Source organism: Rhinolophus hipposideros (assembly GCF_964194185.1).
Source record: "Rhinolophus hipposideros genome assembly, chromosome: 17".
In the NCBI taxonomy this organism is placed as follows: Eukaryota; Metazoa; Chordata; class Mammalia; order Chiroptera; family Rhinolophidae; genus Rhinolophus; species Rhinolophus hipposideros.
The window spans coordinates 59574980-59601608 of record NC_138063.1 but is presented as its reverse complement, the minus strand read 5'-3'; the positions used below and the strand labels follow the sequence as shown (position 1 = coordinate 59601608).

Here is a 26629-nt window from a genome sequence, read left to right as displayed (position 1 = left end):
CTATAGAGCGCTAACCATGTGCATTATCTCATTTAGTCCTTCGTGTAGCCCTGTGTAGCACTGTTGATAATTATCACAAGGGCAGAATGTAACTGTTATGGGGCTCCAAGTGTTGTGGAAGCACAGAGGAGGATGAAATTAATTATAGGCTCAAGAAGGTTTTGTAGAAGAGAAACTAGACCTTGAAGGGTGAGTGGAATTTTAGAGGCAGGAAAGAAGGATGTGGTTGTGCAGGGAGAGGGAATGGAATGAGCAAACAGGAAGGGAAAGGGAAATTCACAAGGCACACCTTAGGAAAGTTGACCAATGTTTGTATGAAGTCTTTAATTTAAATTCTGTTTACAATGAACAATCAATGGTTAACACAAATATCTTACATATGCGAATGTTTTTGTCCACCTCTGGAGACTCAGGTAGGTAAACTATTTGTTTCACATTAGCCTCTCCTCTAAGCAATGGGTAAGTGAAGGTAAAGGTAGTTCCCTTTAACACAAAGTTAAATTTTTAAGTTTAAAATAATTGATGTAGATGAGACCAATCCATCTGCTTTTTGTTTCCTTTAAAATATCATTACTATGATGCAAAGGCATAAACCATTTACAGGTGAATGGAACTAAAACCTCCTTCCCAGTTTAAATTTTTATTAGCAACTTTATTTTCTTATTGTTTCAGGTTACTGGCATCTTACCCTGCTTGCTTGATGGCGATTGTTTCCTCAGATCTAATTCTTTATCTCCAGATCTTGGAATATTATTTGAACTTGGAATTTCTTATATTCGCAATGTATGTCGGTTGAAAGAAAAGCTTTCTAATTTATCATTTAAAAGGGAAGTTATATTTTATGCCTGTATCCACAAGTAAAATAATTGAGATTTTTATGTTTAATAGAATTTTAATCCTTGAGGTATGAGAATGGCAGTGATTCTAATTTACATATAGTCCTGCTTTTTTAGTAGCATTTGAAATTAAAGTGTAGAAGATGCTCAATATCACTAATCACCAGGGAAATGCAAATAAAAATAACAAAATATCATCCCACATGATTATGAAAAAGACAAGAAATAACAATATTGGTGAGGATGTGGAGAAAAGGGAACCTTCGTCCACTGTTGGTAGGAATGTAAACTGGTGCAGCCACTATGAAAAACAGTATGGAGGTTCCTGAAAAAATTAAAATATCACTACCATATGATCCAGCAATTCTACTTCTTTGTGTTTATCTGAAGAAAACAAAAACACTAATTAAAAAAGACATCGGCACCCCATGTTGATTGCAGCATTATCCACAATAGCCAAGATATGGAAGCAACCTAAGTGTCCATCGATGAGTAAATAGATAAGGGAGAAGTGGTACATATATACAACGGAATATTATTCAACCATAAAAAAGAAGGAAACCTTGCCATTTGTGACAACATGGATGGACCTAGAGAGTATTATGCTAAGTGAAATAAATCAGAGGAAGACAAATACCATATCATCTCACTTATATGTGGAATCTAAAAACAAAACAAAACAAGCTCATAGATGCAGAGAACAGATTGGTGATCATCAGGGGTGGGCAGAGGTGGGAGAAATGGGTAAAGGGTGTCAAAGGTAAAAAGGAAAAAAAAAGATACATTACTGAGCAACACCAGAAAAGCTTACTATTCTCGAATGATTTTGACAAAACAAAAACAAAAATAAACAAACAAAAAACCTCTTTCAAAGAAGAAAAACATCCTTAAATTGGATGTAAGCTGAAAATATACTGAAACTAAACAGTGGCAACAAAGTCACTGTTCTAAAGCTTATCTGGAAGATAATGTACAGTTTATACCTAGAGAAAGTACACAACAATTCAAAAACTATTACCTATAATCTTTTTTTTTCAAATTTATTAGTTTCAGATGTACAAGACAAGGTAATACTTAGCTGTTGATTATTTATATCCCTCACACTGTGAACCCCCCTCCCCCCATCCACTATCCCTCTGACCTCACACCGAGCCATCACATTATATATATAAAATTATAGTTGGCATTCATTAATGTTTAGCTCCTGGTGTACAATGCCATGATCAGGCATCCACAGTATCTCTGAGGTAGTCTCCCAAATAGGACGCATGTCCATCGGATACCCAACAAAATCTTTACAACATTATTGAATAAGTTCCCCAAATTAATTTTCAAAAAACCCTGAGGCCATCTTGTGGTTACTAGCTGCTTCCTAATCCCTTCACCTTTCCCCTTATCCCCAACCCCCCCTCCAGCCCATCTAACAACTCTCGGTTTTTTCTTTTTGTCCCCAAAACTGTTTCTGATTAGTTCATTCACATATTCTTTTCTTTAGATTCGCATATAAGTGAGATCATATGGTACTTGTCTTTCTCTTTCTAACTTATTTCACTTAACATAATGTTCTCTAGATCCATCCATGTTGTTGCAAATGATAAGATTTCTTTCTTCTTTATGGCTGCGTAATACTCCATTGTATAAATGTACCACAGCTTCTTAATCCAGTCGTCTACCGATGGGCATTTCGGTTGTTTCCATATCTTGGCTATTGTGTAAAGTGCTGCAATAAACATAGGAGTGCATACTGATTTTTGAATTGGAGTTTTGGATTTCTCCGGGTAGATGCCTAGGAGTGGAATTACTGGATCATAGGGTAGTTCCATTTTCAGATTCCTGAGATACCTCCATACTGTTTTCCATAGTGGCTGCACTAATCTGCAATCCCACCAACAGTGCACTAGCGTTCCCTTTTCTCCACATCCACGCCAGCATTTGTTGTTTGTTGATTTATTGATGATAGCCATTTTGAATGGAGTGAGGTGGTATCTCATTGTGGTTTTTATTTGCATTTCTCTGATGGTTAGTGAGGTTGAGCATTTCTTCATATGTCTTCTTGCCTTCTGTATGTCCTTTTTAGAAAATGTCTCCTCAAGTCCTCTGCCCATTTTTTAATTGGGTTGTTTGTTTTTTTGGAGTTGAGTTGAGTAAGTTTTTTATAGATTTGTGATATTAATCCCTTATCAGATATATCATTGGCAAATATCTCTTCCCATACAGTAGGATCCCTTTTTGTTTTATTGATGGTTTCCTTTGCTGTGAAAAAACTGTTTAGTTTGATGTAATCCCACATGTTTATTTTTTCTCTTACTTTCCTCGTGCGAGGGGATATATCAGTGAAAATCTTACTCCGGGTAATGTCCATGAAGTTTCTTCCTATATTTTCTTCTAGATATTTTATGTTTTCAGATTTTACATTTTAGTCTTTAAGCCATTTTGAATTTATTTTTGTATATGGTGTAAAGAGGTGGTCCAGCTTCATTTTCTTGCATGTGTCTGTCCAGGTTTAATATAAGGGATTAATATCACAAATCTATAAAAAACTTACTCAACTCAACTTCAAAAAAACAAACAACCCAATTAAAAAATGGGCAGAGGACTTGAGGAGACATTTTTCTAAAAAGGACGTACAGAAGGCAAGAAGACATATGAAGAAATGCTCAACCTCACTAACCATCAGAGAAATGCAAATAAAAACCACAATGAGATACCACCTCACTCCATTCAAAATGGCTATCATCAATAAATCAACAAACAACAAATGCTGGCGCGAATGTGGAGAAAAGGGAACGCTAGTGCACTGTTGGTGGTATTGCAGATTAGTGCAGCCACTATGGAAAACAGTATGGAGGTATCTCAGGAATCTGAAAATGGAACTACCCTATGATCCAGTAATTCCACTCCTAGGCATCTACCCGGAGAAATCCAAAACTCCAATTCAAAAATCAGTATGCACTCCTATGTTTATTGCAGCACTTTACACAATATAATCTTTTTTTAAATGAGCTTCAGGTGTACAAAACAATGTAATAGAGATTTATACCCCTCACAAAGTGATAACCTCCCTTCCCCTAATCTACTACCCCTCTGACATCATATATAGCTGTTACAATTTTATTGACTCTATTCCTTGTGCTGTACTCCATATATATATATATATATATATATATATATATATATATATATATATATATATGTATATGTGTGTGTGTGTATATATATATATATACATATACATATATGTATATATATAATTATAGTTGATGTTCAGTATTATTCAGCTTCAGCTTCAGGTATATGCTGCAGTGGTCAGGCATCTACACTGCCCATGAAGTGCCCTAATAAGACTAGTACCCATCCGATATCCTACAAAATTTTATAACATTATTGATTATATTTCCCAAACTGTCTTTCATATCCCTATGGCAATCTTGTGGTTTCACTGACTTAATTTCACTTAGCATAATGTTCTATAATCTTAAACATGACCAAGAGTTTAGAAGGTAAAACAAGCAAAACAAATCAATCTATTCCCATTAAAATTATTTTCCTGAGTCCCAGTCAGAAGTTTTCATCTGTGTCTCAATAGCCAGGATTAGAAGAGACATATGGCCACACCTAGCTGAAAAGGAATCTGAAGAGAAAGCATGTTTTAGCTGGGCATATTGCCCTTCGCTCCCTGGCTGGGATGGGGGAAAGTGAGGTTCTCATAATAATAAAAAAAGGGGGGGATTTTAGGCAGGATAAAAATTAAAAATAAATAAATAAAAGTGTATTTGTTTACATTTGTAGCTTTAGTGACCACCATTGCTTTTAAAGAATGAAGATGTGCAAAGGATAGGACTTTGCAGAAAGTGATAGAAGATGCTCTGTGACATTCCGCCATAGTGGTTTCCCTCTGTCCTAACCTTGTGTGAGGATTCTAATTAAGGGACCTGGCAGAATGGTGACGTTTTATAAAGGGAACACCAGAAACTTGGATGTCATATAAACTATTGAGCTGGTGGGTGTGGGTCTGTTATAGTAATTATGTATCGCCATATTCTAATAGCTTGAAAGGAGTGAAAGTATATATACTTGGCCTCGTGGTAACCCCAAGAGCCCACTGTTCTTACATTAACGGTAGTACACCATCCTCTCAGTTCTTTAAAGCAAATTCATACATATGTGTTGCGGGTGAGTAGGACAGGAGATGAGCAGATCCCCTGAGTGAACCCCAGTAGCCTCTGACAGTTGACAGTAGGATAAAGTTCTGAGCAGAAAGACCCTTGAATGACTTAACTAGCTCATTGCACATTTCAGTGAGACAAGGCTTAATGATCTCATGTGCTATTGATGTGATTTGAGCTCATTCCATCACATATACCATTCAACATTTGCCACATCAGGTCTAGGGCTTTTCAAGAGCAATTTAACATGATAGGATTTTCACTTTACCATATGGCCTACGAATACAAAGGGACTCTGCTGTTTCACTTTATTTTCTTGTGAAGAATTTTTTAGTTCTCAAGGTGAATATTAATTTTGTTCCTTTAAAAGGACCTGGTATATACTTATAAATTTGATTGTTTCAGACATTAAGTTTCATCTACTTTTTTATTTCCTAGTCAACTGGTGAAAGAGGAGAATTAAGTTGTGGCTGGGTGTTTCTTAAACTTTTTGATGCCAGTGGAATTCCTATTCCAGCAAAGTAAGTTGGCTATATATTCCTTCCAAATGGGTAATTTTGTATTAGGTTGGTGCAAAAGTAATTGCGGTTTAGAAGGTTAAAAATAATTGCAAAAACCGCAATTGCTTTTGCACCAACCTAACAAATTAATTTTTTAGACTCTAGATACCTTAGATTTACAGAATGTGTGTTCTGTTAGTATTTCAATAACTTTTGGGGAGAGGGCTTTTAATGTTGATTTTAATGTTCTTTTAAGTAATATGTGAAAAAGCATGTACAGTTTTATCCTAGGGAGGAAGAAGCAACACATGTAGAAAGGGGCTTTTAAAACATGTTTGCACCAGCTGTTTGCTGAGAACGACCTTTCAGTAATTTCTTATGGGATTAGCACATTTCACAGTGCTGAAATAGAGCCTCATTCTCTCCAAAGAGAAGGAAAACTAAGTCCAGGGTCCAGGTCCTCTGTGACCCCACCTTTCTGTAAGTGGTACATTGAAATTGTCCTGGCAGCCACTGTAAACAAATTTAAAACTGAAGACCAAAAGGTAGACTGGTAGCAAATATTTGCAATATATCCTAATATAAAAAGAGCTCTCAAAAATTGAGAAAAAGTCCATCTAAATTTTTAAATGGGCACACACAGAAATCTAAGTCTAGGATATAAACAAGAAATTAAGACAAATGGGATGTCAGCAAGATGGTGATGGCAAAGATCTCAGATTTGCAATTATAAAATTCAGGGCTGTAGTTCCCACTCTGCGTACCTGCAGGCAGGTTCCTTAACGTTTCCAAGCCTCAGTTTTTCCCAACTTTAAAATGGGGAGGGTTTCAATAGCCTAACCCCAAAGGTTTAATTCAGATAATGCTCCCCCTCCACCTTTGTTGATACCACAGGAGTGAACATGACCTCCTTACCACAACACAGAGGTGAAAGTCATGGCCACACCAGTCCTCTGACGTCACCCAGGAGGGGGAGGGATACTTTATTACCCACTCTTCATTCCACCCTGTAGATGTAGAAGCCCGGGCTTCTTAAGATTTTGAGGAGGGGGTTATTTTTAATAATGTTCAGGGTTTTCAGTAGTACTTAGTAAGAAGGAAAGCCGTGTCTACTAAATCTTTCCTAAAGTGAAGTCATAGCTATTTTTTAAAGAGGTGGAGGTCTGTGTATTGATACAGAAACATTTCCAACGTATATTATGTGAAAAAAACAAGTTGCAAAATAGTATGTATACTGTGACTCTACTTTTGTTCATGAAAACCTGTGTTTGTGCATCTGTGGGTGGTTTTATGTAAACTGTTCCCAGAGGACGCCCCAAGAAGCAGGAGGATGGTGCAGTAGGATGAAAGAGGCGTTTTACCTTCTGCTTTGTGTACTTTGACAATTTGCATCTTTAAAAGAAAATCTGTTTGTTTCAGGACTTACTGTGTGTATGTATTTATTTGCATTTGCATAGAAAAAGATAGGACAAGGGGCTACCAAACAGGGCAATGGGTGGCAGGGGTGGGGGTGTTGGGGAGGGAGTTTTCATTTTTTGCTTATTATTTCTATGCCATTCAAACTTTTTACGACAATCTGCATGTTACTTTTAATTTAAAAAATAATATAATGTCATAATGGCTTCATTTCTAATGGTGATTCAAGACATTTAAAAAATACATTTTAAAAACTTATTAGAGTCAAAATACTTTAATGACATCAATTACTCTTTCTCATTTTAATGTGGAAGAATATATTTCTGCAGTTAATACTTGGGGCACCAAAAAAATGTATACAAGTGGACACTTTGGTCAACCTTGCTCAAGCAGTACTTCACCATAATCAGAAGTGTCTGGACACTGATGGTAACCACTTTGAGCAGCTCTCGTAATTGCAGAAGTCAAATGTGACTTGTATTCGTCTTTTATTATTGGTATATATTATTACAATTTTTAATACAGTTTTCCTTTCTTAAAATGTGTATACATTTTTTGGCAACCTCTGTAGTTAAGAAAGGCTGCAACTTTATTTACCTCAGTAAAGGATCAACAGCTTTCATTCTTTTTACCAATGAAACACAAATAAAATGTCTGCAAATTTATCTGTGTTTCAAAATATCCATCACAGTTCTCCATCATAGCATACCCTTCTTTTGTAGGACTTATGAGCTCTTCCTGAATGGCGGCACCCCTTATGAAAAAGGTGTTGAAGTGGATCGTTCAGTGTCCAGAAGAGGTATAACTTTTACAGGTTGCTTTCCTTCCTCTCTTTAGATATCAAACAGAAGAGGCATCAGAGAAGATAGCTATATCCTAACATGTAAATAATAAATTCACATTAAAAATGTCATTCCATATTAAAATCTTGATCATTTTGAGTATTTTCTTGATAGCACCTGTGAGACTCTACTGTAGGAAATGAGGGAGCATGAGGAGGCTGCATTTGCTCCTTCTTATTGAACACTTGGCTGAATTAATAGACTAGGCTAATTCAGAGATTGCCTATCACTAGTCAATGGATGTAGACATTTGAAGTTGTGATGTGCATGCCAAGTTGTCCTCCAGAAATACTGAGAACTTTTTAATATGTTCACTGACCAGGCACTGTACTACATAATGGAGAATGGACAGTAAGACAGATATGGTCCTTGCCCCATGTGGCTCAGAGCCTGATAGCATTGAAACTCCCCCTCTGTTCTTTAGACCTGCCCCTCCTTGTTTCATGACTCAGGACACATAGCACTGCTGCTGCCCCCTTCTTGGAAAAGGAAGGAATTAGGGGTCTGGGATGCAGGTGGTTTGACCTAAAGTTAGACATGCTTTTTAAACTTCCTTTTTCTTTCTTTGTAATATGGCAATAGCAGTGCTGTCAAAGTGTCTAATGTAGTGGCGGCTCTAGGAGTGAGCTCTGGTGCTGAAAATACTTTGTTGTATTACAACAAAATATTTTTTTAATTAAGATACTTCCTTTTATTATACTCACTGTCCCCGACACTTAAAGTTTTGACATTTATTAACTTTTTTTTTAAGCACATGGGAGTGTTTTCCATCAGATGATGATGATGAGAAGGCAGCCTCAGCTTCTAGTAAAACTGAGATCTTTGAACAGAAGATCAAGAAACATACTCAGGTTAGTATGGCTTCTAACTGTCCAGTGAACTTGGGTCACTCAGCATGTATAAACCATTTTTGCTTTTGGCCTCTCCTGCTTGGTCATCTTTTGTTGGTTATTTTTTCTGCATTAACTCATCTGCCAAAGATCAGGAGGGAAATGTAATAGTAATAACAATCAGTTTAGCTTACTCTTCTATTTACTAGTAGTGGAAATGATAGATTTGGTCAGAAATAGTATAGAAATTTCTGACTAAGTGGGGCTTACCGATGCATGAGCCTGTCTTTAGTGCACTTTTTTTTAAATGTTAAATTTGTTGAGGTATAATTTAGGTACAACAAAATTCACTTCTTCTAGTTCTTTGAGTTTTGACAAATATATACAGTCGTGTAACTACCACCACAATCAAGATAGAGAATGTGTCCATCACTCTAACAGTTATCTTTGCTGCTTTGTCATCAACACCCCAGCCCCAGCCCCAGCCCTATCCCCAGGTAACCACTCATCTATTTTCTTTCCCAATAGAATCTCATATAAATTTTCCAGAATGTCATATAAATGAAAGCATACAGTTTGTAGCTTTGTGAGTCTGATTTTCACTCAGCTTTTGAGATTCTTGAATGCCACTGCATGTGTTAATAGTTTATTCTTTTCTAAAGAGGACATACCTCAGAGATACTGCAGGTTTAGTCCCAGACCACCGCAATAAAGCACATATCAAAATAAAGCAAGTCACATGAAGTTTTTGGTTCCCCAGTGCGTATAAAAGTTATGTTTACACTCTACTGTAGACTTTTAAGTATGCAATAGCATTATTTCTAAAAATCAATGTACATACCTTAATTAAAAATACTTTATTGGTAAAAAGTGCTAACTTATTTGAACTTGTTGGAAAAATGGTGACGATAGACTTGCTTGACGAGGGTTGTCACAAACCTTCAATTTGTAAAAAACACAGTATCTGCAATAAGGTGAGGTGTGCCTGTATTGTATATGAAGGATATACCATAGTTATCCCGTTACTAGTTTAGGGACATCTGGGTTTTTTCTAAGGATGGGATGCTCTAAATATTTGCGTATGGGTTTTTTGTATGTGGACATATATGTTCATTTTTCATGGTTATAGACACCTAGGAGTGGGGTTGCTGGGGCATCTGGTATTTGTTTACTTTATAAGAAGCTGCCAAACTGTTTTCCAAAATGAATATACCATTTTACATTCTCACCAGCAATGTATGAGAGTTCCAATTATTCCATATTCTTGACAACACTTGATGTTATCAGTTTTTTTCTATTTTGGCCATTTCAATAAGTGAGTAGTAGTATCTCATGGTGGTTTTGATTTGCATTTTGTTCAGAGAGCTTTTACACTAGTAGAATCCCAGGTCTATCAGTTTCTCACTCAGGAACCTCTTGGACAAATTGTTGAACCATCTCTCTCTGGGTCTCAATGTCTATATCTTTAAAATGGGCACAGTAGAAATGTCAACCCCATAAGCAGCAATGAGATTAGGTTTAATTTAAAAAGAAAGCATATAAAGCACTTAGCTAATATTTATGATGCATGGCACACAGTAAAGCACAGTAAGTGTGAACTACAACTATTGACTACTGTTATGATTATATGTGTAGATAAATGCAAATACAGTGCCAGGTAGCTGGTGCTATATGTCATAAAATTTGTCCAAACGAAGATGTGCTATGTAGCTGGAAAGATCAAGGGGCATTTGAAATAGGCTTTGAAGGATTGGAGAGATGTGTCATGTGAAGACATGAAGATATGGAAGCACTTAGGGTTCAGTGGACAGGAGTGGAGGGAGAGAATGGCTCGGGGACAAAATTGATGCAGCTGGACTCTCCCACCACAACCTGTTCATTGTTGCAATTATCAAGAAGTAAGGTAATACTTGACATTGCTCTTAACAATAACTTTTTTAATATGTCTCCTCCTCCTAAATAAAAACTTGGTCTACCCCTCTAAAAGGTTGCTTTTCTCATTCTAGGTTATTCTCTTAGTTTAGACATCCCTTGTTCTTATCTCTAAAACTGCAATGTGTTTTATAATTATAGTATTAACAGTTAAATCTTTCAGTAGCTACTAATAATGTGTTCATGGGTATTATTCATTCTCTTGGCTTTTTCCCCCTTGGATGTTCACTGAGCCTGTGCATTCCTTTTTTTGGCCAATCTTTCCTTTAAAAAATTGTTAGTTTTCAAGTTTAAAAAATAAGCACAGTAGCAGTCTTTGTAACAGAAAAGCCCACATCCTATTTGGCCTTATTCTTCCTTCTTCTCCACCTTCCACTACCCACTATTAATAAACCTCCTAGAGCTCTCCGGAGCATGTCTTTCAGCACAGCTCTTAATAGCGTTTCTTTAACCACAGATACTGATTTGCAGATACATTTTACATCCTAGAGATCAAATCTGACTGGATAGTGCAGAGGTCAGGTAGTGGGCCATTCCTCTAAGGCAGTGAGTGCTCTGTGTGGCAGGCTCATAAAGAAGGTTCCTGAGTCCTTGCCCCCCATACTTCAGGAACTTGGGCACTTGTATGATTACAGTACACAGTAGGCATCGAAAATGTTAAGTAATTTCAAAGTAGAGATCTTCCTACCAGTATAAAAGTACATCTGAGAGCCTCTGCTCGGCCTCTTGCTGTCCCTGGTCCTCCCCTGCCCCACCTTGTCTTGGTATGTACTCTTCTCTCCTTCTAGAACCCACATAGAGACTTAACAGCTGTCTTGAAATCGCCACTCCACTTTGTATGGTCTGGGGACCTATACTCTTGGAAGTGTCAAGTGTGGATTGGGGTACCCTGCCCAGGCTCAGGCTGGATCTCACAGAAACCAGGCCATGAATGCAGTGAAGTCAGAGGACCCAGGGTTGCTGCAGTGCCAGAGGCTGTGCTGTGAGGGTTGTGCTGAAGGTTCCAGGTGAAAGGCTAGGCACCAACATTGGTGTTTTTAGACATCAGTGCTCTGAGCCTATATGCCCTGGAGGTGGATACTAAAGCAAGAGTGATGCATCTCAGTCTCCTCTCCCTTGAACCACCACCTTCAGTGGATTGAGAAGGCAGGAAACAATGGTACTATCACCCTTCCTCCTCTCCTTGAAAAGTACCTCCTAACCTTCCACACTTCCTTGCTTATGAACTTCACTTTGGTTTAGCCAAACTTCTCTGTTTGAAGGAGAAAGGACAGAGGCTCTTTGCATTATGCCAGGGGACGTGCAACAGTGGTATCTGGGCCACAGGTGGGAAGCCCAGTTTGAGTGTACATTAGTGCCCATTTTCACCCAGATCCTTGCTAGTTGGCCTCCAACTACTCTCTTTCCAGCCAGCAGGTGTACACGTGAGTGTACACGAGTGTCAGGTGACCTGTGAAAATGCAGTAAATCAATGTAGACTCACCTCCTTTACCAAAGAAACAGCGACAAGTCTCAATTTGCAGAAACTGTAATCATGGTGACTCTCCTCAGCATGAGACGAAAGAGGGAGCAAATAGATCCTTCAGTTTCACCAAGATTTGCCTCTAATTTTGGAACTGTTTTCCAAACGGGTTTAAGTTAATATGATTTGTCCAAAGGCTCCTGATGAGGGAAAGCCCTGAATTTAGATTTAGACTCCCAGTGCCTGAGTTCTGAATACCAAGAAACACTGGTCTGCAGAAGTAGGCTGTGTGCGTGTGTATAAATTTGTTTATTTTCCTTTGCCTTCTTTGTGCATGCCATCTTATTTTATTTTCACTTCCATTTTACTGTTGCTAAAAATAAATGAGGCAACAGTGTTACTTGCCTGGTTCCTACTGTTACTTGTGTTGCCCTTCTGCCACCAGAGTTTGTTGGTCCATCTGTGAGGACTGAATGTATATTTTTACTTCTTCAGCTCAGCCAACCTTTTGTAACTCAGAGCTTTCTAGTCATCTTGAGTTTGGGAAAATCAGAGGATTGCTGTGAAAAAAAAACTCTAATAAAGAGCAAGCAGCATTGCCTCCTGTTGTAAGGAGATACCAGAAGGAAAGCAGTACCTGCACTGTGAGAGGAGCAAACGGGAGGTGATGCCTGCCAGTCAGAGTGAGCAGGCAAGTCTGTGAGAGAAGAAAAGGTAAAATGGAAGGAAGTTTCCACCCCTTCTTCTAGCAAAGCCAGTGGCTGTTCTTCAGCGTGAGACATGAGTTTGGGCATTCAGCCAAAACACTTCCCACACGTGCCACTGACCAGAGGGAAGGCCGCAGAACAGCCTTTGGGAATCACAGCATGAACACTGGGAAGGCATATGTAGGCATTTAAAAGGGTCACTTAAATGGCCCCCTGCAATCAGTCTTTGAAATCTGGGTCAGATATACCAAGATAAGAATTTTAGCAGGTTTGAGAAGAGGTGATTTCTAACTTTGTTTATCAAATGCTATATATGAATATAAGTGTCTTGCATTTTTGGATGTTTCTAGAAATGCAGGCGTTACGGAGTGGTTTAGGATACTTATTTAAATTCCATGAAACAAGTTACCCATGGGGATCCATTGCTTTCTGCACCATCATAGTAGGAGTCACATTCGTTCTGTTCTCTGTCAACAGGCTAAAAGCCTGTTATCTTTGTGATTCATTTCTTTTTCTTCCAAAATTTTCATTCTTGAAATGACAATAAAGGATTAAGATATTAAAGTCTCTTTAAACTTTTGGTAGTTTTTCTTAGCCCAAAGATGTATTCCTTTTTGATAGAGGACATTGTTTTCAAGGTTTCTGAGATTTTCTGTGTGGTGTTGCTCCATGCTTAGTGACAAAGTTCATACATTTCTGAAAATAATATTTAGAAAATATATATTTAGAATGATTCAAAACATTTTCTTGAGTATCTTCTAAGGTTGACTCTTGTGCTCAATATATTCCCAGTGAGTATTTAGTGTGTGTCATGTGTCAGGATTTTAAAGCACTCACTTGTTGTGTTTCCAGATTATTATTTTGAAATTTCAGTATTGAAATTTTGTTTCTTTAGTTTTAGTCTTAAGTATTTTCTTCTTTATGATGCTATTGCAAATGGAATTGTTTTGATTTGCTTTCCAAATTGTTCATTGTTAGTGTATAGAAACATGATTGATTATTGTATATTGATTTTATATCCTGAAACTTTGCTGAATTTATTAGTTCTAACAGTTTTGTTTTGGGTTTTTTTTTGGTGGCATCTTTAGATTTTTCTATATACAAGGTCATGTTGTACATGGAGAGATGATTTTACTTCTTCCTTCCAATTTGGATGCATATTATTCCTTTTTCTTGTCTGAGTGCTGTGGCTAGGACTTCCACTGATATGTTGAATAAAAGTGGTGAAAGAAGGGATCATTTTCTTGGTCCTGATTTTAGACAAAAAGCTTTCAGTCTTTCACCATTAAATGAGAATGTTAGCTGTGGGATTTTCATATATGACCTTTATTATGTTAACTGTTTTCCTTCTATTCCTAGTTTGTTGAATGTTTTTATTATGAAAAAGTATTGAATTTTGTTAAATGCTTTTTTGGCATCAATTGAAAAGGTCATGTGGGTTTTTTCCATCATTCTGTTAATATAGTATATTATATTGATTGACTTTTTTATGTTGAATCATTCATGCATTCCAGGAATAAATCCTACTTGATGATAATGTATAAACCTTTTAATATGTTGTTGAATTCAGTTTGCTAGTATTTTGTTGGAGATTTTTGCATCAGTGTTCATTAGGGATATAGGTCTGTCTTTTTCTTGTAGTGTCTTTGTCTGGCTTTGGTATCAGGGTAATGCTGGCCTCATAGAATCAGTTGGGAATTGTTCCTTCCTCTTCTACTTTTTTGGAAAAGTTTGAGAAAGATTGCTTCTTCTTTAAATGTTTAGTAGAAATCACCAGTGAAGCCATCAGGTGCAAGACTTTACTTTGTTGGTAGATTTTTGATTACTGATTCAATCTCCTTACTAGTAATAGGTTTATTCAGATTTTTCTATTAATTTGTGATTTAGTCTTAATAGGTTTTTGTGTTTCCAGGAATTCGTCCATTTCATCTAGATGATCCAATTTTTTCACTTAGTACTCTTTTATAATCTTTTTTATTTCTGTAGAATACAAGCTGTATCCTCATTTTCAGTCTGATTTTGGTAATTTGAGTCTTTTCTCATTTTTTCTTAGTCCATCTAGCTAAGGTTTGTCAATTTGGTGATCTTTTCAAAGAACCACTTTTGGTTTCATTGATTTTCTCTATTGTTTTTCTAGTCTCTATTTCGTTTATGTCTTCTCTAATCTTGTTATTTCCTTCCTTCTAACTTTGGGTTGTGTTTGTTCCTCTTTTTTTCTAGTTTCTTATATTATAAGATTAGGTTGTTGATTTGAGATCATTCTTATTTTTTTTTTTTAATTAATTTTATTGGGGTGACAATTGTTAGTAAATTTACATAGATTTCAGGTGTACAATTCTGTATTACATCGTCTATAAATCCCATTGTGTGTTCACCACCCAGAGTCAGTTCTCCTTCCATCACCATATATTTGATCCCCTTTACCCTCATCACCCACCCCCCACCCCCTTACCCTCTGGTAACCACTAAATTATTGTCTGTGTCTATGAGTTTTTGTTTCTCATTTGTTTGTCTTGTTCTTTTTGGTTTATATACCACATATCAGTGAAATCATAGGGTTCTCTGCTTTTTCTGTCTGACTTGTTTCACTTAGCATTATTCTCTCGAGATCCATCCATGTTGTCACAAATGTTCCTATATCATCTTTCCTTAACGCCGAATAGTATTCCATTGTGTATATGTACCACAACTTCTTTATCCATTCATCTATTGAAGGACATTTTGGTTGTTTCCATGTCTTGGCCACCGTAAACAAAGCTGCAATGAACATTGGAGTACACGTGTCTCTATAGAGAGATGCTTTTATATTTTTGGGGTAGATACCCAGGAGAGCGATTGCTGGGTCATATGGTAATTCTATTCGTAATTTCTTGAGGAACCTCCACACTGCCTTCCATAGCGGCTGCACCAGTCTGCATTCCCACCAACAGTGTATGAGAGTTCCTTTTTCTCCACAGCCTCTCCAACACTTGTTACTATTTGTTTTGTTGATGAAAGCCATTCTGACTGGGGTGAGGTGATACCTCATTGTGGTTTTCATTTGCATTTCTCTGATGATTAGCGATGTTGAGCATTTTTTCATATGTCTATTTGCCATTTGTATATCCTCTTTGGAGAAATGTCTCTTCAGGTCCTCTGTCCATTTTTCAATTGGGTTGTTTGTTTTTTTGTTGTTGAGTTTCATGAGTTCCTTGTATATTTTGGATATTAGCCCCTTATCAGAGGAACTGTTTGCGAAAATCTTCTCCCATTCAGTTGGTTGCCTCATTATTTTGTCAATAGTTTCTTTTGCTGTGCAGAAGCTTTTCAGTTTCATATAATCCCATTTGTTTATTTTAGTTTTTACTTCCATTGCCTTTGGAGTCAAATTCATAAAATGCTCTTTGAACCCAAGGTCCATAAGTTTAGTACCTATGTTTTCTTCAATGCAGTTTATTGTGTCAGGTCTTATGCTTAAGTCTTTGATCCATTTTGAATTAATTTTGGTACATGGTGACAGATAGCAGTCCAGTTTCATTCTTTTGCACGTAGCTATCCAATTCTGCCAGCACCATTTATTGAAGAGGCTGTCTTTCGTCCATTGTATGTTTTTAGCTTCTTTGTCAAAAATTATCTGTCCATATTTATGTGGTTTTATTTCTGGGTTCTCAATTCTATTCCATTGGTCTATGTGTCTGTTTTTCCGCCAATACCAAGCTGTTTTGATTATTGTAGCCCTGTAGTACAAGGAAAAATCAGGGAGTGTGATACCTCCAGTATTGTTCTTTTTTTTTAATATTGCTTTGGCTATTCGGGGTCTTTTGTGGTTCCAAACAAATCTGATGATTTTTTGTTCTATTTCTTTAAAAAATGCCATTGGGATTTTAATGGGGATTGCATTAAATCTGTATATGGCTTTGGGTAATATGGCCATTTTAACTATGTTGATTCTTCCAATCCATGAGCACGGAATGTCTTTCCATTTCTTTGTGTCTTCTTCAATTTCTTTCAAAAATGTCTTATAGTTTTCAGCATATAAATCCTTCACATCCTTGGTTAAGTTTATTCCTAGGTATTTTATTCTTTTTGCTGCAATTGCAAAAGGAATTGTTTTTTCTATCTCTTTTTCTGAGATTTCATTGTTGGTATATAGGAAAGCAATGGACTTTTGTACGTTGATTTTGTAGCCAGCAACTTTACTGTATTCATTGATTGTTTCTAATAGCTTTTTGGTGGAGTCTTTAGGGTTTTCTATGTATAGCATCATGTCATCTGCAAAGAGTGACAATTTAACTTCTTCATTCCCAATTTGGATGCCTTTTATTTCTTTCTCTTGCCTGATAGCTCTGGCGAGGACTTCCAACACTATGTTGAAAAGCAGAGGTGATAGGGGACAACCTTGTCGTGTTCCTGAACGTAGAGCAAAGGGCTTCAGCTTTTCACCATTAATTATGAGGTTAGCTGAGGGCTTGTCGTATATGGCCTTTATTATGTTGAGGTATTTTCCTTCTATACCAATTTTAGTAAGTGTTTTAATCATAAATGGATGTTGTATCTTATCAAATGCTTTTTCTGCATCAATTGATAGAATCATATGATTTTTGTCCTTTATTTTGTTTATGTGATGTATCACATTGATGGATTTGCGAATGTTGAACCATCCTTGTGCCCCGGGGATGAACCCCACTTGGTCGTGATGAATAATCTTTTTAATGCATTGTTGTATTCGATTTGCTAGAATTTTGTTTAGGATTTTAGCATCTGTATTCATCAGAGATATAGGTCTGTAGTTTTCTTTTTTTGTGTTGTCCTTACCAGGTTTTGGTATCAGGGTAATGTTGGCCTCATAAAATGAGTTAGGGAGTACTGACTCTTCTTCAATTTTTTGGAAGAGTTTGAGCAGGATTGGTATTAGATCCTCTTTGAAGGTTTGGTAGAATTCACTGGTGAAGCCATCTGGTCCAGGACTTTTGATTTTGGGAAGGTTTTTGATGACTGATTCAATTTCGTTACTGGTGATCGGCCTGTTAAGATTTTCCAGTTCTTCATGATTCAGCCTTGGAAGGCTATATGTTTCTAAGAACTTGTCCATTTCTTCTAAGTTATTAAATTTGGTGGCATATAGTCCTTCATAGTATTCTTGGATGATCCTTTGTATTTCTGTGGTGTCCGTGATAACTTCCCCTTTTTCATTTCTGATTTTGTTAATTAGTGTCTTCTCTCTTTTTATCTTAGTGAGTCTAGCCAAGGGTTTGTCGATTTTGTTATTCTTTTCAAAGAACCAGCTTTTTGTCACATTAATTTTTTCTATTGTCTTTTTGTTCTCTATTTCATTTAGTTCTGCTCTGATTTTTGTTATTTCCTTTCTTCTGCTGACCTTGGGTTTCGCTTGTTCTTCTTTTTCTAGTTTTTTAAGGTGTAACATGAGGTTATTTATTTGGGATTTTTCTTGTTTCTTGAGATAGGCCTGTAATGATATAAATTTCCCTCTTAAAACTGCTTTCGCGGCATCCCAAAAATTTTGGTAGGATGTATTTTCATTGTCATTTGTTTCTATGTATCTTTTGATCTCTCCTCTAATTTCTTCTTTGACCCAGTCGTTCTTTAAAAGTATGTTGTTTAATCTCCATGTATTTGTGTTTTTTCCTGCTTTCTTTTTGCAGTTGATATCCAATTTCAAAGCTTTGTGATCAGAGAATATGCTTGGTATGATTTCAATCTTCTTAAATTTGCTGAGGCTGATTTTGTGTCCCAATATATGGTCTATCCTTGAGAATGTTCCATGTACACTAGAAAAGAATGTATAGTCTGATGTTTTAGGATGAAGTGCTCTATATATGTCAATTATGTCCAATTCATCTAATGTGTCATTTAGGGCTGCGATTTCGATATTTATCTTCTGTTTGGATGATCTATCCATAGCTGTCAATGATGTATTTAAATCCCCTAGTATAATTGTGTTTTGGTCAATTTCTCTCTTTAGTTCTGTTAGTAGTTGCTTGGTATATTTCGGTGCTCCCTGATTGGGGGCATAAATATTGATGACTGTTATGTCTTCTTGTTGTATAGTCCCCTTTACCATTATGAAATGTCCATCTTTGTCTCTTGTTATCTTTTTCACCCTGAAGTCTGTTTCATCGGAAATCATTATGGCTACACCTGATTTTTTCTGGGTACCATTTGCTTGAAGTGTCAATTTCCACCCTTTCACTTTGAGTCTATGCTTGTCCTTGTAGCTGAGATGTGTCTCTTGTAGGCAGCATATGGTTGGGTTTAGTTTTTTGATCCAATCTGCTACTCTGTGTCTCTTTATTGGTGAGTTCAGTCCATTTACATTTAGGGTGATTATTGATATGTGAGGATTTCCTGTCATTCTGTCTTTAGTTTTCTGGTAAGGCTGTGTCTCCATTGTTTCTTTGCCTTTTTGTTGTTGTCTGTTATTTCTGTGTGGTAGTATTCTATGATGTTTCCCTCTGTTTCTTCTTTTATTACAGTATATATTTCAGATTTGGATGTTTTTTGAGTGGTTACCCTTGATTTTATGTAAAAGAAAGTATGATATTTAGAGTATTCCAGTTTCTTCAGTACGCTTACTTTCTCTATTCTCATATTCCAGTTCAGGCCTTTACGCTCCCCCTTTTTATGTTTCGGTTGCCACAAGCTGTCTCTGTTGATGGTGGTCTAATAGCCTCCTTTAGTATTTCTTGTAGTGCAGGTCGTGTATTAGAAAATTCCCTCAGCTTCTGGATGTCTGGAAAGGTCTTTATTCCTCCTTCATATCTAAAGGAGATCTTTACTGGATATATTATTCTTGGCTCATGATTTCTCTCTTTCAATAGTTTGAATATTTGGTTCCATTCCCTCCTAGCTTGTAGAGTTTCTGCTGAAAAATCTGATGATAATCTAATGGGCTTTCCTTTGTAAGTTACTGTCTTCTTTTCCCTGGCTGCCTTGAGGATTCTTTCTTTATCATTGATTTTAGACAGCTTCAATACAATGTGCCTTGGTGAAGGCCTGTTGGGATTGAGGTAATTAGGTGTTCTATTTGCTTCTTGGATTCGAGGATCCAGTTCTGTCCACAAGTTTGGGAAGTTCTCATCGACAGTTTGTTTGAATATATTCTCTGTTCCCTTCCCTCTTTCTTCTCCTTCTGGTATACCCATGATTCTTATATTGCTCTTTCTGATGGAGTCAGAAAGTTCTTGTAGAGTTCTTTCATTTCTTTTAAGTCTCAAGTCTCTTTCTTCTTTCCTCTGTGTAAATTCCAGGTTCCTATCTTCGATGTCACTGATTCTTTCCTCCATCTGGTCAACTCTACTACCTAAGCTGGATATTTTATTGTTAATTTCTTCTATTGAGTTCTTAATCTCCAGAAATTCTATTTGGTTCTTTTTCAAGATTTCAATCTCTTTTGTAAAATGCTCATGGTGTTCTTTGATTGTGTTTCTGAGTTCATTAAACTGCCTTTCTGTGTTTTCTTGCATCTCGTTCAGTTTTTTCAGAATTGCGATCTTGAATTCTCTGTCATTTAAATCACAAAGGTCCATATCTCTAAGTTCCTTTTCTGGAGACTTTTCACTTTCTTTCTGAGCTATCTTGTTGCCTTGGTTATTCATGGCAATCACTGATTTACTATTTCTCTTCCTAGACATCTACAGGAGTGTCTTCTGCAACAGGTTGATAGGTATGCGAAGAGCTTTCGAAGTTCCAAAGCTCTTTCTGCACCAGATTCAGAGCCCGTTTGTTTCAGCAGTTCTGTTTACTCCTGCAGGGATCCGCCCAGATAGGTGGGGCCAGGGGCGGGGTGAGTTGTGAGAGGTGGCCCAGAGCAATGGCAGCGACCACAACCACAGACAGTCCTGCTTCCACAGCTCCCTCCCCTTTGCCGGAACTAGTTGAGCTGCGAATCTGTGTCTGCCGTCCACAATTCTCAGAGCAGCAAATATTCTGTCCTTTGATCCGACACTGCTACTTTATCGCTTCTAGCACCGGGCAGGTGGGGGCGGGGCGAGCTCTGGGAGGGTAGGGAGGGGGCGGCTAGTCTCCGTGCCTAAGGCTTCCGTTCTCCGCTCGGCAGTGAGGGCTTAAACCACCGATTTCAGCCCTCTTCCCTTAGTCTTTGCTCCGAGGTCTGCCGTGAGCGAGCGTTGGGTTCAGCGGTTTTGTATGCTGCCCCCTCAGCCCTGTGGGCCGTAAGCGGAGCCCTAGCAGTCCGAGTCCTTCCCTCTCCCGCAGTTGCGGAAGATCCGGGAGCAGCGGGCTCCGAGCACTGAGCTATGTCTGTGTCCTGCGCCCGCGCGGCTCCGCCTCTGCACTTCTCCTCTCCCTCCTCCCCCGCTCGCGCGATTCACCCACCTGGAGGTGAATTCAGTAGTCGGCCTCTTCGTCTTGCCTGTCTGCTGTGCAAGGAGTTTTTTGTGGAGTTATTGTTGTCCGATTCGTTGTAAATTCCAGGGGAGCGTTACAGAGCCTCACCTCACGCCGCCATTTTTTTCTAATCGTCATTCTTATTTTTTAATGTAAGCATATATAGCTATAGATTTCCATTTTTTATTATTAGTTTATTGGGGTGACTTTGGTTAGTAAAGTTACATAAGTTTCAAGAGTACAATTTTGTAATACATCATTTATATATCACATTGTGTGTTCACCACCCAGAGTCAGTTCTTCCATCACCATACATTTGACCCCATTTAGGACCTGAATAGACATTTCTCCAAAGAGGACATACAAATGGCCAATAGACATATGAAAAGATGCTCAACGTCACTAATCATCAGAGAAATGCAAATAAAAACCACAATGAGATTTTCACCTCACCCCAGTCAGAATGGCTACCATCAACAAGACAAATAGTAACAAGTGTTGGAGAGGCTGTGGAGAAAAAGAAACCCTCATACACTGTTGGTGGGAATGCAGACTGGTGCAGCCGTTATGGAAGGCAGTGTGGAGGTTCCTCACAAAATTAAGAATAGAATTATCATATGACCCAGCAATCCCTCTCCTGGGTATTTACTCCAAAAATTTGAAAACGTTTATTCGTAAAAATACAAGGTATGACAATTAAGTTCGCAAACTTGTTGCAGTGATGTTGCTAACCTTTTTTTTGATATCAGAGGGATTATTCATTATGAATTTGTACCAACTGGACAAATGGTTAACCATCTTTACTACTTAGAAGTGCTGAAAGGGCTACGTGAAAAAGTTAGATGACCTGAACTCTTCACCAACAGTTTCACGGCCTTTGCATCACGACAATGCACAAGCTCACACAGCACTGTTTGTGAGGGAGATTTTAGCCAGTAAACAAATAACTGTATTGGAACACCCTCCCTACTCACCTGATTTAGCTTCCAATGATTTCTTTTCTTTTTTTTTTTTAAACTTTTTATTTTTAAGTGTGTTTTTCCAGGACCCATCAGCTCTAAGTCAAGTAGTTGTTTCAATGTAGTTGTGGACAGTGCAGCTCACTGTGGCCCTTGTGGGGATCGAACTGGCAACCTTGTTGTTAAGAGCACCGTGCTCTAACAACTGAGCTAACTGACCACCCCCATGACATCTTCTTCTTTTTTTTTTAATTTTTATTGGGGAGTATTGGGGAACAGTGTGCCCTTCCAGGACCCATCAGCTCCATGCCAAGTCATTGTTTTCAATATAGTTGTGGGGTCACAGCTCAGCTCCAAGTCAAGTCGTTGTTTTCAAGCTAGTTGTGGAGGGCGCAGCTCAGCTACAGGTCAGTCCTTGTCTTCAATCTAGTTGTGGAGGGGACAGCTCACTGGCCAATGTGAGAATCAAACCGGCGACCTTGGTGTTATCAACACGGCGCTCCAACCACTGAGCAAACCGTCCACCCACTGGCGGCCCAGCTCCAAGCTTAAGCTGCCACTTCTTACTGGCCCATGCCAGAATCAAGCCGGTGACCTTGGTATTATGAGCACTGCACTGCAATCACTGAGCCAACCGTCCTCCCCAATAACTTCTTTACCCAAAGATAAAGGAAATATTGAAAGGAAGACATTTTTTTTTAATTAATTTTATTGGGGTGACAATTGTTAGTAAATTTACATAGATTTCAGGTGTACAATTCTGTATTACATTGTCTATAAATCCCATTGTGTGTTCACCACCCAGAGTCAGTTCTCCTTCCATCACCATATATTTGATCCCCTTTACCCTCATCACCCACCCCCCACCCCCTTATCCTCTGGTAACCACTAAATTATTGTCTGTGTCTATGAGTTTTTCTTTCTCATTTGTTTGTCTTGTTCTTTTTGGTTTATATACCACATATCAGTGAAATCATAGGGTTCTCTGCTTTTTCTGTCTGACTTATTTCACTTAGCATTATACTCTCAAGATCCATCCATGTTGTCACAAATGCTACTATATCATCTTTGAAAGGAAGACATTTTGATGACATTCAGAACACCAAGGGTAATACAATGACAGCTCTGATGGCCATTCCAGAAAAAGAGTTCCAAAATTGCTATGAAGGGTGGACTAGGTGCTGGTGTCAGTGCAAAGCTTCCCAAGGGGAGTACTTCGAAGGTGACTATAGTGATATTCAGCAATGAGATATGCAGCACTTTTTCTAGGATGAGTTCATGAACTTAATTGGCCGACCTCGTGTATGTGCTCCAATGTTCATTGCAGCTTTATTTATGGTGGCCATGGTGACATGGAGACAGCCAGTGTCCTTCGATAGATGATTGGATAAAGAAGATGTGGTATATATACCCAATGGGATACTACTGTGCCATAAGAAAAGATGAAATAGTGCCATTTACGACAACATGATGGATCTTGAGATTATTATGCTAAGCGAAATAAGTCACATGGAAAAAGTCACGAACCATATGATTTCACTGATATGTGGTAGATGAGGGTATACGCTTCCCCCTTAACACTGCTTTCACTGTGTCCCATAAGTTTAGGTATGTTGTGTTTTCTTTTTCATTCATCTATAAGTATTTTGTAATTTTCCTTGTGATTTCTTTTTTTGATCCATTGGTTGTTTAAGAGTGGTGTGTAATCTCCACATATTTGTGAATTTTCCAGTTTTCCTCCTGCTACAGATTTCTACTTTCATTCCACTGTGATCAGAAAAGATAGTTTGTATGAATTTAATTTATTAAATCTATTAAGATTTGTATTGTGATCTATCTAACATATGGTTTATCCCAGAGAATGTTCTATGTACATTTGAGGAAAATGTGTATTCTGCTGTTGTTAGGCAGAGTAGTGTTGTATATGTCTGTTAGCTACAATTGGTCTACAGTGTTGTTGAAGTCCTCAATATCTTTATAAATATTCTGCCTTGTTGTTCTATCCCTTATTGAAAATGGGATATTGAATGAAGTCTCCTACTATTATTGCAGATCTATTTTTCTCTTCAATTTGTCAATGTTTGATTCATATACATCGGAGTTCTAATGTTAGGTGCATATATATTTATAATTTTATAACCTCTTTATAACCTCTTGGTGAATTGACCCTTTTCTCATTATAAAATATCCCTTTTTTGTCTCTTGGAACAGTTTTTTGGCGTAAAGACTATTTTGTCTGATATTATTATTAGCCATCCCCACTCTCTTTTGTTTACTATTTGCATGGAATATCTTTGTCCATGCCTTTATTTTCAACCTATCTGTCCTTAGATCTAAAGTTAGTCTCTTATAGGTAGTGTATAGTTGGATCCTGTCATCCATTCTGCTCATCTATGCATTTTGATTGGGGAGTTTAATCCATTTATATTTAAAGTAATTATTGACAGGGAAAGACTATTGCCATTTTGTTATTTGTATTCTATATGTCTCATAGATTTTTTTGGTCTCTCATTCCCTCCTTTATTGCCTTCTTTTGTGTTTGATTTTTTTTTTTGTAGTGACATATTTATACCGTTTTCATTTCCTTTTGTGTATATTCTGTAGACTTTTTTCTTTTTAATTGCTATGGGGATTACATACAGTATCCTAAAGTTATAATGATCTATTTTAAACTGATACTAACTTCAATACTATAATTTATTTTCTGTTTTTGAGCCCTTACTGTGTATCAGGTATTGCATTAAGCACTCCACACTTACCTCATTTAAATTCTTTTAGTAACCCTCTAAAATGCAGGTATTACATTCTACAATTGCATTCTACAATTGAGGGAACCAAAACACAAGGAGAATAATTAATTAATCCAAAGTTGCATAGTTAGGAAGTAGCAAAGTCAGAAGCAGTCCGGATCTGCCACAACATCCCATGTTTCACCCAGCACCATGAATAGTCTGAACTTACATTTCCTCTGCAGGTAGGGTGGCCACATGGCTTTGATAAAACTTGTAGCTTTCTTTCCAAAATATGTGATTGATGACTTTTCTTTTTTATTTGACATTTAACATGGGTGTATGTGCTAAAATGGAAGCACAGGAATGGCAACAGAGTTGAGACTTGAAAGTGCACACATAACTTAAAAATGTAAGTTATCTGAAGTTTTAATGTGACGTACTTCGAGTGGAAATTTTCCTTATAATTGTCACACTTTTTCCAATAATGAAACAAAACTTGAAACTGTTCATTAAAATAATAAACATACATTTGGAAAACATTGTATGTTGGATTATAGAGGATTGTTTAACGAATACTATTTTTTCTTCTTTAATAGCCTACTGCCAGAAATATTAATTGGAAGTATGTGCTGCATTCATTTGTTGATATTTTATCGTCAAATTCTTGGAGATGTACTCCTGAAAGGCAGGATGAGCATGCAAAGTGCTGGTAAGAGGTCTTTCCATTTTCCTTTTGTATAATAACACTTCATGTTTGAATAAATATAACTTATGTCAGCCTATATCTTATGCTTCTGAAGGTGACATTTGAAGTGAAATTTTAAAAATATCATCAAAATTACTGCAGATGCAAGGATACACACTGTACTCAGTGTTTATCCTCTGTGAGGTCAATATGTATTTAATTCTTTACAATATACATATTTTCACATTTCAAATTCTAGAGATTTGAGATCCTAAATTTCAGACATAATCATATTTTCCCTTAATGTCTGAATAATCTGTTTTTACCATGTGTTTGCTATGCACGTCGTCTTTTTGAGAGGAAACTGAAATCACCTAAGATAACTAGTTCTTAATGCACGAAATTTAAATATCAATGGATAGTTAAAAATAGGTGAATCCAGATAAAATGTATTCAGTAGTTCTGTGTACTATTTTTACTCTTGCTACTTTTTTTTTTAATTTATTAGTTTCAGGTTTACAAGACAAGGTAATACTTAGACGTTCATCATTTATATCCCTCACACTGTGAACCCCCCTCCCCCCATCCACTATCCCTCCGACCTCACACCGAGCCATCACATTATATATATAAAATTATAGTTGGCATTCATTAATGTTTAGCTTCTGGTGTACAATGCCATGATCAGGTATCCACAGTATCCCTGAGGTGGTCTCCCAAATAGGACACATGTCCATCGGATACCCAACAAAATCTTTACAACATTATTGAATACGTTCCCCAAATTAATTTTCAAAAAACCCTGAGGCCATCTTGTGGTTACTAGCTTTTTCCTAATCCCTTCACCTTTCCCCTTATCCCCACCCAACACCCTGCCCATCTAACAACTCTCGTTTTTTTCTTTTTGTCCCCAAAACTGTTTCTGATTAGTTTATTCACTTATTATTTTCCTTAGATTCTGCATATAAGTGAGATCGTATGATACTTGTCTTTCTCTTTCTGACTTATTTCACTTAACATAATGTTCTCTAGATCCATCCATGTTGTTGCAAATGATAAGATTTCTTTCTTCTTTATGGCTGCGTAATACTCCATTGTATAAGTGTACCACAGCTTCTTAATCCAGTCGTCTACCGATGGGCATTTCGGTTGTTTCCATATCTTGGCTATTGTGTAAAGTGCTGCAATAAACATAGGAGTACATACAGATTTTTCA

The 26629-nt window shown here is 37.3% G+C and overlaps 1 protein-coding gene across 14 annotated transcripts in view; it reads left to right on the top strand.

Moving 5' to 3' along the window:
• The window catches only part of NPHP1 (nephrocystin 1), a gene marked incomplete at its 5' end in the record, with an annotated part of 94194 nt that overhangs the window by 45379 nt on the left and 22186 nt on the right, over window positions 1–26629 (top strand). For all 14 annotated transcript variants that reach the window (XM_081078946.1, XM_081078947.1, XM_081078939.1 and 11 more), the window contains 5 exons: window positions 673–783; window positions 5441–5523; window positions 7641–7717; window positions 8512–8611; window positions 25325–25437. In XM_081078946.1, the coding sequence (XP_080935072.1) occupies window positions 673–783; window positions 5441–5523; window positions 7641–7717; window positions 8512–8611; window positions 25325–25437 (484 nt within the window). The remainder of the gene's footprint in view (window positions 1–672; window positions 784–5440; window positions 5524–7640; window positions 7718–8511; window positions 8612–25324; window positions 25438–26629) is intronic.